Below are 14294 nucleotides of genomic sequence, written 5' to 3' on the forward strand. Positions count from 1 at the left end.
TCCCTTTGAGGGTTCACTCCTTTCTTCCCTGATAAGGACTTGGAGGCACACTGCCTCAACACCTTCTGCACTGGCACCTTCCGGCACCGCATGATCCAGCGTGTCTTCCCCTCCACCCCTCTGCCTCAAGTCCACTTTTGCGGACTGCTTTTCCCTCCCTGCCACCACTGTTGACTCTGGCTGGACTCTTGGGGGTGCAACATGTTCGCCTCGACCAGCGCTGCCATGCTGGCCCTTAACACCTTATGTGTGTTGGCTAGGGCCACCTCTTGTTTGTGGGACTCGGCTGAGTCCTTGAATTCTCCAGTTTCACAGGAGACTATTCAGGTGGACTTATGGCATCATATGTTGGATAGCCGGGAGCTACCAGCGTTTATTCTCCCCTCTGCTCTGGACATCTCGGAGGTACTGGGCCAGGCCATGGCTTCCTCAGTGACCCTCCGTCGCCATGCTTGGCTTGGGGATGGCATGTTCCCTATAAATGTTTGGGAACGACTGATTGATCTTCCATTCAATGGCACCCTGTTGTACCATGCCCCAGCAGACTCAGCCATCCAAAGGTTCTTGGCGGAGCTCTGTCCTCCTCCTCCTCCACCTAATTCTCCTCTTCTTCCTTCCCCTCCTCAGTGACTGCTGAGTTGAGCTGGTCCTGAACCTTTTTTTGGGCTGGCTGCCCTTGCGGTAAAGTGTGTTTTATTATGGCCACTCGAGTCCTCCTTTCTGGGACAGTGGCGCTGTTGGATGCTGGGATGCCCCTTTGTTGACTGTGTTTTTTTGCTGGAGTTGTTTACATTGTCTGTTTTCTCTTGGGCTGCTTGACAAGCCTTCCGCAAGGATTTTTTTCCCGTGGCTCTGCTGTGGAGGTTTCTTCCAAAGAGGGTTCCCAAGTCTTGGGACTTTACTTACCCTATGTGGGGTAGTGATAGCTGTTATATAGCTTGCACTCTGCTCGGGAGTTCTGGTCGCATTCGGGGCCCAGCTCTCCATGGTGTATATGTATGTTGCTATATTGCTTCTTTAGTTCGTGTACACGGACCCCTCATAGTGGTGGTCTGGGCATTTCCTCACCTTCCTGCTCCTGTCCTGTGAGCTGGGATGATTCTGTGTTCCTCCCTTGTCAGGCGTCGCCTGCCCGGTCTTCCTGGGACCCGGGCTTTTCTTCTTGCTTCTGACAGCTTAATACTGTTGGCGCCTCCCTGTCTGGTCTGTTGCCTTCCATCTAGGGTGGGCTCGCCCTCCTTTCCCTCGTTTCCTTGGGCCCTCTAGGCTTTTCTTCTTCCTCTTCCTTGTCCTGGAATTGGATGGAAGCTCTGTTGCCTTGTAAGGGAATGGGGTGCTTTGGCCCCTCTGGCCTTGCCCTTGCTTCCCCTGTTGTGAATGTACGGGCTCCTTCAGACTTCTTTCTTCTCCCTACATCACTCTTTGGGTCGGTGGTGTTCTGGTTGTGGGGGTTCCTCTTGCCTGTGAGGGACAAGGTTCTTCGCCTTGTCCGTTGGTCTGGTCCCCAGTGGAATCCTCTGTTATGTCCAGGTTGGCGGGGTCCTTTCGCAGACCCTCTTTCCCTGTGAGTATTGCTAGGGTATCTATTCTACGTGAAGGAATCTGTGGCTAGTAGTCTCTATCAGATGTACGAGATACTTACCTGTGGTTACGATGTATCTGGTAGAGACGATTCTAGCCGCAGATTCCTTCCTCGCTGTTCTGCGAGGACCCTTGGGTTGGTCTTTGGCACTCGCCTCCCGGTGGTTGGCTATGTCTTCTGTGGGTGCATTCTTTTGCTCTTTGATGGGATGCTCTGTCTTGTTGCTGTTCCTTCCTCCTCTTTGGTTCATTGGAGGATAGGTTTATGGGTACTCCTGTGCCCCTCTGCTCTGGTTGCTCCAGAATTGATTGGGGGACGTGCCTTTAATCTCTTCCCTCCCCTTCCTCCCCCTTTGTTACTAGGGTCCTGTCCCCTCTCCTACCCTGTGGGTTGGGGTCATCTGGCCATGCCTTTGCCCTTGTTCCTTGGGGCGGGGGGGGGGGGGGTTCCCTATGTGCTGGGGTTGCTTGGTGGTTTGTTGTTTCTGTTTGTCTTGATACTGGTTCTCCTTCCTTGTTTCTTGATGGGAATTGTAGTCCTGCTACATGTTGTCATGACATTTTGCATATGTTCGGGGGGGGGCTGTCTACTTACTGGCAGGGTGGCTGCTCAGGGCTCTGCTCTGTTTTTTCTTCTTTCCCTGCCTTTGGGTACTGCAGTGTTGACACACTGCTCCTTATGGTGTTGTTCGTCACCATTCCGTTTTTTTCCAATTTTTTCTCTCTTTCGCACTATTCCCTTACTCCCACAGTTTTGTCAGATGGCTCCGCATTGTGGCGCGGAAAAGTTCTCGGAAGAAAACTGACGTAGGTGCGCCGGGGTGGACTTATGTGACCTCGCTGACGTCACGTACACAGCCGACGCCTGGGCGGAGTTGCGTGGTTCCGCCCCTCCCCCAGCACACAGGGATGTTGTGGCAAAAAGTTTTCTGGTCCAGTCTCATGCCTGGGGATAATTCTACGCGAAGGAATCTACGGCTAATATCATCTCTACCAGACACATCGTTACCGAAGGTAAGTAACTCGTACGTTAATTAGCCTGGACTGCAGTGCATTCTACCAAGAGAGAGAGGATGTATAGATTACGCATTTTTGACCTAGTAACTTAAAACAACCTTCTTTTGTAAGATACTTACCCTCTGAGTTTGTGAGATAAATACTTAGAGGATCAAATGGGCTGTGAGGATCATAACAGTACTCTCTCTCAGCAGGGACCAATTCAGATTGGGGAGACATCCTGTCTTCACATGCATCCAAAAAACCACTTAAGGTGGCGGCCCAAGTCCCAGACAATCACTAGTGAACAGAAAGAATTATTAGAGTACATATAATAGAATGTGTGTCAATGGGTAGAGGAATGAAAAAAGCAATGCAATAGATGCCTCTAATCTTGTAGATGCTCACTCACATGTATCAGGCGAGCACATCACTAAAGAAAACAACCTGTTGACTCGGTTTTGCTTAACCCCCCCCCCCCGTGTACAACAAGCAGCATTGTGGCTACTGGACTGGCTAATATCATCTGCAGAGGTGAAGACTGTGACTCCAACTGCATGTAGGGCACTCCTGACCTGGAGAAAGAATTGTCCAGTGCAAGGTGGGCAAAGGCAGAGTACAGTGAGATTCAGAATACAGCACTGTGCAGGGTTAGGAGGTTGATTTCAGAAGAGCTCATGTCTGGAATGCGTATGATAGCCCTCTTATGGACTTAATCATTGCTACATTATGTTTAGCTTGAGAAATGGATGTTATGTAAGTATTCTGATCATGCATAATAGAATTGTTTAACTAAATTACTGCATTCTCTTTTACTAAAGGTGGAGTTTCACTGGCCTATGTGCAAACTATCTAGACATTGTTTAGTTGGAATGTTTTTGAGATGCATATGTATTTGTGCTGCTAGACACTGTAACCACATTACTTCATATTTTCGAATAATTCTCTTTACTTTGTGGTCTTAGATGATATCTTTGTTTTGACAGTTTTCGTCTTGACAGAAATACACTGCCCAAAAAGGGACTGAGGTAGACATTAAGGTTTTTTCAACATTACTGCCGCTATTGCTTTGCTTGGAATGTAAATCTTTATTTACTGTCACTTCCACTTTCGCCCCTTTCCAATTCAACAAAATAATTTGACTCAATCTTCCTGCTCCAGATGAGTCCCCGGAGTGAGTGAAAATGTCTCACAAGTAACCAGGAAGAGTATACTGCATGAGCTTCAGCGCTTGCATTGTGATTAAGGCTGGTATAAGGGGTATGCCTCTGCCCTCTAATCCACCACTTCAGGATCTTTAATATATCCCTCTTTTTGCTCAGGGCCTTGCTTTGCTTTTCAGCATACTCATTTAATCACCAGAAGGGATAAGGAGAAATAACAGCAAATCAGAATAGTGGGAGAGAAGGTAATTGGCCTTGTTTTCCACTTTTTCTAGCCTCAAGTTTATCAGAAAGAAGTGAAGGAAAGGCTGGATTTGTCCCTCTGTCGATATTAATGAACTTTGAGGGAATTTTGCACCTTTGACTTCGGGGAAAGACCTCTTTTGCTTCTATTTTGAATATTTACTGGAAATGATGCTGAATTATAAAGTAGTTGGTGTTCATCCCCCTTGCCCTCTGCTGCTTGCCAACCACTAAGAAGAATGAAGCAACCTAAAGGGCATAGCAGACACTCTCCATCTTTAATGCTAAGACATTTTAACACAGGTTAATCCACTTTCAAGCAATAGGCCTGAAAACTCAGAATTATGAAACTCCTCCAGACCAAAATGCCCATGGGCAGCCTTCACATGTGACTGTCTAGATCTAGAGTACTGTCAGCACATGAACTTTTCTCATTTGTCATCTCAGCATAAAAGTGGCTGAGGGTTAGATCTAACCACGTAATGGTTTCCCCAGGATCAGTCTAGTCTGGACATTATTTCCGGCTGTTTCTTAGTCACAGCCATGGTAGGCCATATCATCACATGTAGTAGGGGTTGCTATCACTTTTCCATGCACCTACCCCACCAGTGTCACTTATACCTCTTTAGTCAACATGTCATCAGGTACTGCTTAGAGGAATCCTATCAGAGATGGTTTGGCATTTGCCTGCACCAGCGTTCACTCATGCTATCACACGAAGCACATGTGCCCCCCAAAGCATAGTCTCCTGACCCTCCAAAATGGGACCAGCTCACTACAAGCTAAGCAGACCAGGATAGTTCAACATTGCAGGGTTGGCCAAGGGCTGCTCGAGCTCCAGGCATCTGTTGAAGGCAAATAAAATGAATAAGTGGATTGTGGGATGAAAAAGTCCTCTGTGTTGACTCCGGCTATGGGAGGGCCTAGAAGGAGGATTTGCAAGCAGGAGGAGTCAAAGAAAGAGAGGTTTACTTAGTTTATTGGTGGAGGTAGTGTCTGCATGACATAAAAGCCTCCTGTTAGTGTGTCAGCATGGGACAAGGAAAGGGGTCGAGGAGTCAATGAAATCGTTTTTTGTGATGTGAGGAGGTCTCACAAAAGTTGAATCGCTTCAGTTCAACTGGAATTCCAGTATTGAGATTCGAAGTCAGGCAGTAATGCTAGTTAATTGCAAAACCTGGACCCTTCCATTCTTCATTGTGTGGAAAGGTTTTTAGAACAATGACTTCAAAAAGAAAGCAGAGATCCTAAAACCCTCACACATACCTTTATTATAAAATGCATGTTAATGCGCGCCCTCTCTTCTTCTGCGCTGGGTTATACAATGTGAAATGTTCTTTTTCTGAATTTGCAATCTCATAAAGCTCATACTTTTATCTGCTTTCTTGCCCATCTATGCTACTGCCTTGATAACTTGCTTATCATTCTATATGAAAAGGTGAAATTATTAATACATTGTACTTTTTCATGATTGCACTTACATAATGGATTATAAATTGCCATATTTTACCAAGATCTGTACACTCACTAAAATCACAAGCATGTGTTTTTTTATAAACACGTTTAGGTGAAATGCAGTATTTTTAGCCAGGTATATTCATGGTTAATTTGAGAAACATCTGTATATTGCTACAATATAAAGTTTCAGTTTTATTCTCATAGTTATCAACACTTTGTAAACAATGCACGTAGATGTGCAATCTAATTAAATCCCCTTAAAAGCTGTTAGATAGCACTATTTCCATCACACTGCATCATGTCAGCTTTTTAATTAATCTCTTTACTGCTCCTTTGGCTGCATGCAGTATTAAATGTGCTTTTTTCATGATGGACTAGGGAAGCGTGACTCAGATAAGACATTCGGAATTCATAGCAACTTAATTTCAAATCTGACTGTTAGCTAGCCAACTTGTAGGCTAGATTCAAATAATGAAATAAATGTATACAAACTTGTTTTTGTGTAATGTGGATGTGGATGCCAATCTGTTTGCATGGTAAACATTTAAAATATTGTTTCACAGATACACCCCACCCTCTCGGCAACCAAATCATGAAGAAGGGAAGGAATGGCTGCGCTCCCACTCCACTGGAGGTCTACAAGACACTGGCAACCAGTCCCCTCTTGTTTCTCCTACCACCATGTCATCTTCTGCATCTGGAAAGTATAACTTTTCAAACTTGGGTGAGTCTTATAGACCTTTTTTCCCAAACCATCAGTCATAGTTGGAGTTCATAGCTTCATATCTGATCTTCAAATGACAAACATGACAGAAATAAGACGAAACATCAGAAGAGCGTGTGCATGAAAAACTAGGTTTTTAGCACTGACAGTGGCCCAAAATATTCAAATCAGGGCCTATAGAGGCACCTCCTTCTGTGGACATGGTGCATTTAGGCAATGTTATCTAAGGAGAGGGCACTTCCTGGTTGTTATTGACCAGGACAGAGTGAGAAGGCCGAATAAAACGCTGATGTCCCTACTTCACCCCAGTCTATAACTACCTGGGTGTGCCCTCCCCTTAGACAATATTGATATTGTATATCAGATTCCTAACATTTACGATAAACAGTTAAAAGTAAATGTTTGCCAGAGTGTACATTTTCATGGGACTATTTAGGGACGAAGAAGCATGCCTGTTGGATTTAGTTTTTTGTAAATATGTTCTGCATGTGTGTGCCTTTAAAATGCATTGCAGAGAATTCCTGGCTTTGAGCAGCACTCAATGGAACATAGAGATAGTGTGTATACAGTTTCTGCAATAATGTAAATCATTTATTGATTTGCACACTCATTTTAGGAAATGCGTTGAATTAGAAGATGATTTCACCCGCTAATAAATCTGCTGGAGTATTGGAGAAAACAAGTTTCTCATGATATTCTTTTGGAAATTATAGCGAGTGCTCCAGAAGTTAAAATGAGATCATTGACAACATGTTTTCTATAAATTCTTCCTCTTGCATGTGGAAAATGTCTGCCATACTGATGCTGACAAAATCACCTACCTCTATGAATAAAGACACGAGTAATGATACCCAGTAATGATACCGTATTGATACCCAGTCGACGCAGGGAACAATCGCCCCAACGAATTACCATATAGATGTCCATTTTACATTACAAGAGATCAACCGAGCACATAAAGCTAGCAAGGGAGGGAAAGCACCTGGTCCTGATGGTGTCCCTGTAGATCATTTCAAAGCCAATTTGCCTCTATGGGGCCCACTTTTGACTCAAGTGATAACAGCGTGCTGTTCTTCAGGATTTATTACGATATGGTCAGAATTATTATTGGTACAGATCATTAAGAAAGGAGATCGCCAACATCCTGTTTGTTACCGGTCCTTATCACTGATTGATTCCTGGTCAAGGTGGTGGGGCATATTGTACTGAATAGACTCCAGGACTGGGCCGAAGATGACAACGTCCTATCTGAGTTACACTTCAGCTTTCACCCAGGACTAGGTAAAGTCAAACAGGGATTAAACTTAAACATCTTAATTGGGAAGTATACTTTGGCCAAACAGGGTAGATTGTATCCTGTGTTTGTAGATTTAACTGCAGTTTTTGACATAGAACACAATAAACTATGGAATATCTTGGCCGATATGGGAATGGAAGCTCCACTTCTACATTTTATGAGACAGCTTTATTCTGAATTGAAAGCAAAGGTCCGTTATGGGCCAAGGGGCGACTGCACTGCATCATTCAACGTATTGCGTGTTGCGTCCTGGCACTTTTTTTATTTACACTTTATACTAATGGACTGAAACAGGCACTGGTGGATCAGTGCAAGGACCTACCACTAATTGATAATCTCCTTATACCTGTGATTCTGTACGCAGTTGATGCCGTACTGATGGCCCGCTTGCAACTGGGGCTCCAACGGGTGTTGTCAAGCTTTACTGTGTACATGCAGAATCTGATACTTAGGGTTAATATTTCGAAGACTTTTATTTTGATGTGTGAGAGAGGTAGCACACACAAAGTGCAGAGACCTTTCTATAGATAACAATAAGATTGAATTTACAAAGACATTCCTCTACTTAGGTATCCTTTTTGACCAGAAGGGATCATGGTCCCAGGCAGTTAAAGCTAGGAAGTTTTTATTTTTGAAAAGTATGGTTGCCGTAGCTAATTTTGCAAGGAAACTGGGTAAAAGACTACTCGTAGAGCTGTTAAATAATAATAATAATAATAATAATAATAATACTGTCATTTATTAAGCGCGACAGCTACCCTCAACACAAGGGTGTCCCGGCGCTAAAGACACTAGGTAAATACAGCAACAGAGGGAGAGTGCGTTTTCTGAGGTCTACAGTGCTGCTGTCTTGAAAAGCCATGTCTTCAAGTCTTTTTTAAAACAGGATTCTGACTTGGCACTCCGCAGAGATGCTGGGAGGGTGTTCCACAGTGCTGCGGTTTTTACCGTGAATGCTCTTCCTCCCAGTCGAGCTCTCTCAAAGCGCGGAGTCTGCAGCAAATTGAGAGAGTTAGACCGCAACACCCGGTTTTGTTTATAGGGGCGTAGTCTTTCTTTCAGGTACTCCGGGTAGTTGCCATTCAGAGCCCGATAGGCCATTGTCATGGCCTTAAACATGATTCTTTTCGCTACTAGAAGCCAATGAAGTTTGTGCCAATGTGGAGAGATATGTTGTCGGAACGGAATTTTGCAGACCAGTCTGGCCGCTGCATTTAGAATCATTTGAAGGCGATTAATTGCATAACTGGGGAGGCCGAGGTACAGCTCGTTGGCATAATCTAACCTTGATGTGACTGTAACATGTACAACTGTTTTATGACAATCTTCCGGCAGAAAGTGCAGGATTTTCCGAAGATTTTTTAACTTACAAAAACAAGTCGCAGACTTGTTGAATTTGGGCTAAAAAGGTCAGATTTGCTTCCTATTTCACTCCTAAATTTTGAATCGAGGTGGTCGGGGATGGCGGAGAGCCCATTTCTACTGGCCAACACAGTTCTGACTCAGGCACATTTCCTTGCCCAAAAAATAACACCTCTGTTTTATCCACATTTAACTTTAGTTTATTGGAATTCATCCATGTGGCTATATCGCGTAAGCGCCCCTTAAAGTTTTTGAAACCATCCACCGTCTGCTCTTGAAAGGAGAAAACCAGCTGGGTGTCGTCAGCATAGGAAATAGCCTTCATCCACCAATTGGCAATCAAGGAAAACAGAGGAGCTAGGTAGAGGTTGAATAGTAAAGGACGTAGTGCTGATCCCTGGGGTACCCCGCACCAGAGTTGTTTCGGTTGGGATTCATATGGCATAAGGGCGACTTTCTGAGTACATCCGCTCAAATAAGAGGTCAGCTATGTGAAAGCATTTTCCTTTAATCCGGCTTCTTTTAGGCGATCACCCAGGATAATGTGGTCAACAGTATCAAAAGCTGCTGACAGATCCAGGAGCACCAGCAATACCGGTGCTCCTGAATCCAGTGACCACCTAATCGACTCGGCCACCTCCAACAGGGCAGACTCTGTGCTAAATCCTGCTCGAAAGCCTGATTGAATATCATGAAAAATCCCATGTTGATCAATGTAGCTCGTCAGTTGACGTTGAACCACTTTTTCCAGCATTTTACCTGGAGCGGGTAGAAGCGGGATGGGACGTAGATTTTTTAGATCGCCCGGGTCTCCATTTTGTTCTTTTTTTCAGTAGGAGTAGCGTCGCATGCTTCCATTTGTCTGGAAAAATGCCAGTTCTCAAAGAGGTGTTCCAAATATGTAGCAATCCGTTAAACATATATAAGGCAAAATATGTCACAATTGCTATATATGGTGCAGGCATGTGGGGATTTTTAAGATTTCTTTTGGCAGTCCCAGGCAGTACTTCTGCTTACATATGCCACTCAGAAATGGGGTTACCTTACATAACAGACTTAATAAAACTCCAAACAGTCCTTTTATGGCATAGGATCTCCACCTCCACAAAAAACATTTTTAACAGAGACAAGCTCCAACAGGTTTTCAGTATCCCATGGTTGAAATATATAAAAGACTTTGAGTGCTCTGGGGCACTCAAAATACTATGAAGATCCAGGCTCTATAATTTATTTTACTAGCAGAGATTGTAAAAGATATTGTATGACTCTTATGGCGACAAATAGACTTTCCACAGAAATATTGACTGTACAGTCCAACCACTTGATCCTGACCACTTATGGCATTCAGCTGTACCTTAAAAATATTGTAGGTGTGCATGACAAATCTGTCATGACACTTTTTAGGCTTGGTATCTTCCATCGTTCAAAACATTTCCTTGTAACTAACGATTGATCAAAATCATTAAGTAAATGTCCATGTGACAATATTTCTCAGCAATCGACAATACATTTTCTCTTTTTCTGCAATTTTTATGAAGTACAAAGAATGAAGTGGATCTTGACAATTTTACGTCTGCCCTGTCGAAGACAATGCCGCTCTGTATTTTTATTTTTACAATTTTTAGATAATGAACATTTTATGAGGTCTGTGGTATCCTTTTTAAAGGATGTAATAAGCTGTAGATAAACTATTTTATTATGAAATCTTTGATCATGTTTATACCTAGGCGGAGCAAAAGTTTACCATTTTATGTAGTTAACTGTATTTTGAATAATGTTATCATAAATCTTCACATTTGGAAAATATTACATGATTTTATTGTATTTGCATTTATGATTTAGAATTTTCTTGTAAGAAATTGAATACAGATAATTAATGATTGATTGACACTAAACTTGCTAGGTTGAACCTCAAAGGCTCTAAACAAACCTGAGCTCAACCCCTGGTAGCTATGGCACGAGCAGATATTTAACTTTAGGTAAAGTGTTAATACATTACCAAGATGCTTATAAAGTTAAAACACAAACAATAAATGCCCCAAACCGAATTAGAAAAACAATGTAACTTTTCATAAAGACAATGACACTAAAAGATAAATATCCAATAAGGGGATATAAAGTATAGCTAAAAAGCACTAAGAATGAATGCCAGCCTATGGAAGCAGTAGCATTGGACCTTGGTGTTATTTCAGGCCAACCGCAATAGAAGCTGGGTCAAATACACCAAGCAGGTTCTTCCTGGTCAAAGATTTAACCCTTTAACTTTGTCTTTTAATGGAGCTCAAAATGCTCTAGCAGAACAAACATAAAGCTGTGTCCGAGGGTGGTGCATCAAAATCAGAAACCTTGGCACCAAGGGCCCCCTGACGTCTCTGGAGGCCTTGGACATCCAAAAATGTTCTAAGTGCCACATTTATTGAGTTTCTGAAGCAGCTCCTCTGAGTCACTTCTGAGGCTTCTAGAACCTCACATAAAGCATTTGTGGGCCAGAACTCACCCCAGCAGAGGCCACCAGCAATATCCAATTGTAATTGGTCATCTGGTCATTTCATGCAAAATGCCTCTTTCCTCTTGCAACTTGCTGTGTCCCTGTAGCCACACAGTAGGCCAACCCACTGACCCTTGGAGACCACTTTTTCATCTTGGGTACAAGAGGGAGCAGGTCCAATCTTTCAATGCTCCTTTCAGATTACAGCAAGCAGGCTCCAGTCCTCTGCTGTTCCTCAGTTCCAGAAAGAGTTCAGAGAAGGGTTCCTTGAGGTGCCACATTCATGTTTGGCATTTGCTAACAGTTGATTGTGCCTCCTAGATGTTTCCTAATGAGTAGGAAATTCCCCGGGGCAACCATACCCACTTTTGCAGATTGCCCTGTCTGCTCTGCTGCAAACAATCCCACAGTGCATATTAGTCCTAAAATTTAGGATGGAGAAACCCTTTCTCCATTTTGCAGAGCCTACATGCCCACCATGATGTGTTGTCTTAAAAACGAGTATTCCTCTTTGCTAGGGTCACTCAAAACAGGTGTTGGAGGGTCGCTTCCCTCCCGCTCGGTTTGCTGCCTGTCCTCCTTGGGGACGTTACCTATGAAAGTGCCCTTTTACTAGTTAATTATATTCCTAGGTCTACCCTAACTGGCCTCACTGCATAGGGAAGAAAACCACTTCACCATACCTAGGCCAATATTCTTGCTCTGGGAGCAGTTTTCACACCTCATTAAGGCAAAGCACAGGCTGCGAAGATGCCGAAGCTCTAATGCAAATAACCTCCAGGAGATTCAGGCAGGAAAAATGCAACTTTCTTAAAGTTACTTTACCCAAGAATGCATTATAAATCTAACTTTACAAAAGACTTTTAATAAGTATGAAAAATAGTCTTCTAATGACTTTTATAGCTGTTGCAGATTAAAGTTTATAATTTATACTTTAACATTTTCTAGGTTTCAGATATGGCCCTACCAGTGAAAATAGTTTTGAGGCCTAGTCTCTGGAGGGATATGCCTATTTTAATTTTGCACATTTTCCATTTCTAAATATCACCACTTCACCTTCCAGGCAACCAGGTGTACTTAGGGATGACATAAATATTTAAAATCAGGGTTTCTTGTCTCACCAAAAAGGGTTATTTTAACTGCATGTTTATCAGGCTACCAATATTCGGTTACACGTGGTTGGTCTGTATCCATATTTTTCAGGCCAGTCCTTTGTATGGCACCTTAGATACTGCAGTCCACACGTAGCATTTATTTTCCAGGGCTTATGTGTATTTCCTAGACTATATACTATGGAATCAGAGGCAAGTTAAATATGTAAATCAGTGGTAAGCCAATTTAACAATGCCTAACGAGACATTGCAGGCACTTCACTTCGGTTTAGCAGGGGAAAAGTTCACAGAGTTAAAAAAAAAACTGCAAAAAGGGGTCCAATAAAAAGCAGACAATCTGGGTTGACCATGTAAAAAATGTGAATTTGCTACACTGATAAAATAGGTACTTGCAGGTACATGAAGCAGCAGCCCATCAGTTGATTCCCCATTGTTCTACCCTAGCTTCTCCACAGGATCTAAATAAATCAATAGAGCTCTCAGATTCCTTTTCGAAAACAAGCTATGTTATTTTGAATGTTATGTTATTGAAATAGGAGTTGTTGTATTTAAAGCTGAAGCAAATGAGCATGGATGTGTTATGGAGCAGGCAGAAGTCAATAGTGTCATTTTCGTAGACAGAGTACTTATAAAAACAAATATATAGGAGGTGAATTGCTAGAGGTGCAAGAAGATAATTGTAAATTGATCTCATATTCAAAATGAATAGAATTGCTCTGCAAGGGTAGTGGCTTTCTTTAAATAGGTTGCTGCTTGGACATTTAAAAAAACGTTTGCCACTCCCTTTGTCAGTAGTTTCATCTCTCTGCATACATGTGTAGTGACTTCAAAATCCTTTTTTAAATTTAGAATGAAATCTAAAGCAAATTGTAAGTCACAATAAAAATATATATTGTTTATAAAAAATGTTTTGCTATGTAAACCTTACAAACAACTGTATTCAAAGGTAATCAATGAAAACACTAAACAGGCAGCTGTTTTAACAAGAGTCAAAACTCTCATGGTCTTTGGAACTTTTACTGACTTGCAACACTATATACAGTACAATAAAATTGGTAAGGGAATGTCTTTGAGGACTCATTTATTTCAGGAACGTTTATCAATTGATATGAGAACCGTTATCATAAACATATATGGCCTTTTGCACAGGAAAGTGAAGGATTCTAAAGCTGCCTTCTCTGGTAGCATTTCTCGCAGTGCAGGCACTTTCTGCATGATATGTAAACAGTCTTTTGCTGCGTTAGGTCATTAAACTCGTGACAGGTCACTGTTATGGGAAGAAGGCATAGTGATATGTTGGTTACTATTATTTGTATTATTTTTTACATCCTTTGGGTATTTGTTAATTGCAGCATTCATTTTGTAGATTCTTTCGGTGCTATGCTACTCTCTTACTGAACTATTATTTAGGTTGATTTACAGGTAACAAGAGTACTTTTTATCATTGGATAACTTTGTTTACAGCAACTTTTTTTTGGAAAGGAAGAGATGGGGGTGTCAGTATTTCAAGAGGATGTTGTTCCAAACGTGGACTGCAGTTACCTTGATCACTTTGTCACCCTATTTCTTTGACTTGAACTTGAAGATTATGGTCTGCATGGTGGTGGCAGAACATAGACGCTTTGTTGACTCATATCTAATGAACTTTTGTTGGATGAATTTGGGGCCATTCTAGTGGGAGGGAGGCATGGTACACATTGCAGTCCACCTTGAAGTGTATATTTGTTCTCACTGGTATGTAGTGAAGAAGTTATTGATATTCAGGCATATGATTACATTTCTTGAGACTCTGCAAAGGTCTGGCTGCTGGATTTAGAATATGTTGAAAATGATTGGCACTCTAATCTGACATGCCTAAAAATGTTATTTC

General features: G+C 42.3%; 1 protein-coding gene across 2 annotated transcripts in view; it reads left to right on the top strand.

Annotated features, from left to right (window-relative positions):
• The window catches only part of NAV3 (neuron navigator 3), a 1035010-nt gene that overhangs the window by 716901 nt on the left and 303815 nt on the right, over window positions 1-14294 (top strand). For both annotated transcript variants that reach the window (XM_086919576.1, XM_086919578.1), the window contains exons 17-18: window positions 3564-3605; window positions 6005-6165. In XM_086919576.1, coding sequence (XP_086775702.1) covers window positions 3564-3605; window positions 6005-6165 — 203 coding nt within the window. The remainder of the gene's footprint in view (window positions 1-3563; window positions 3606-6004; window positions 6166-14294) is intronic.

This window comes from Lissotriton vulgaris, chromosome 1_1 (genome assembly GCF_964263255.1).
Source record: "Lissotriton vulgaris chromosome 1_1, aLisVul1.2, whole genome shotgun sequence".
NCBI lineage: Eukaryota > Metazoa > Chordata > Amphibia > Caudata > Salamandridae > Lissotriton > Lissotriton vulgaris.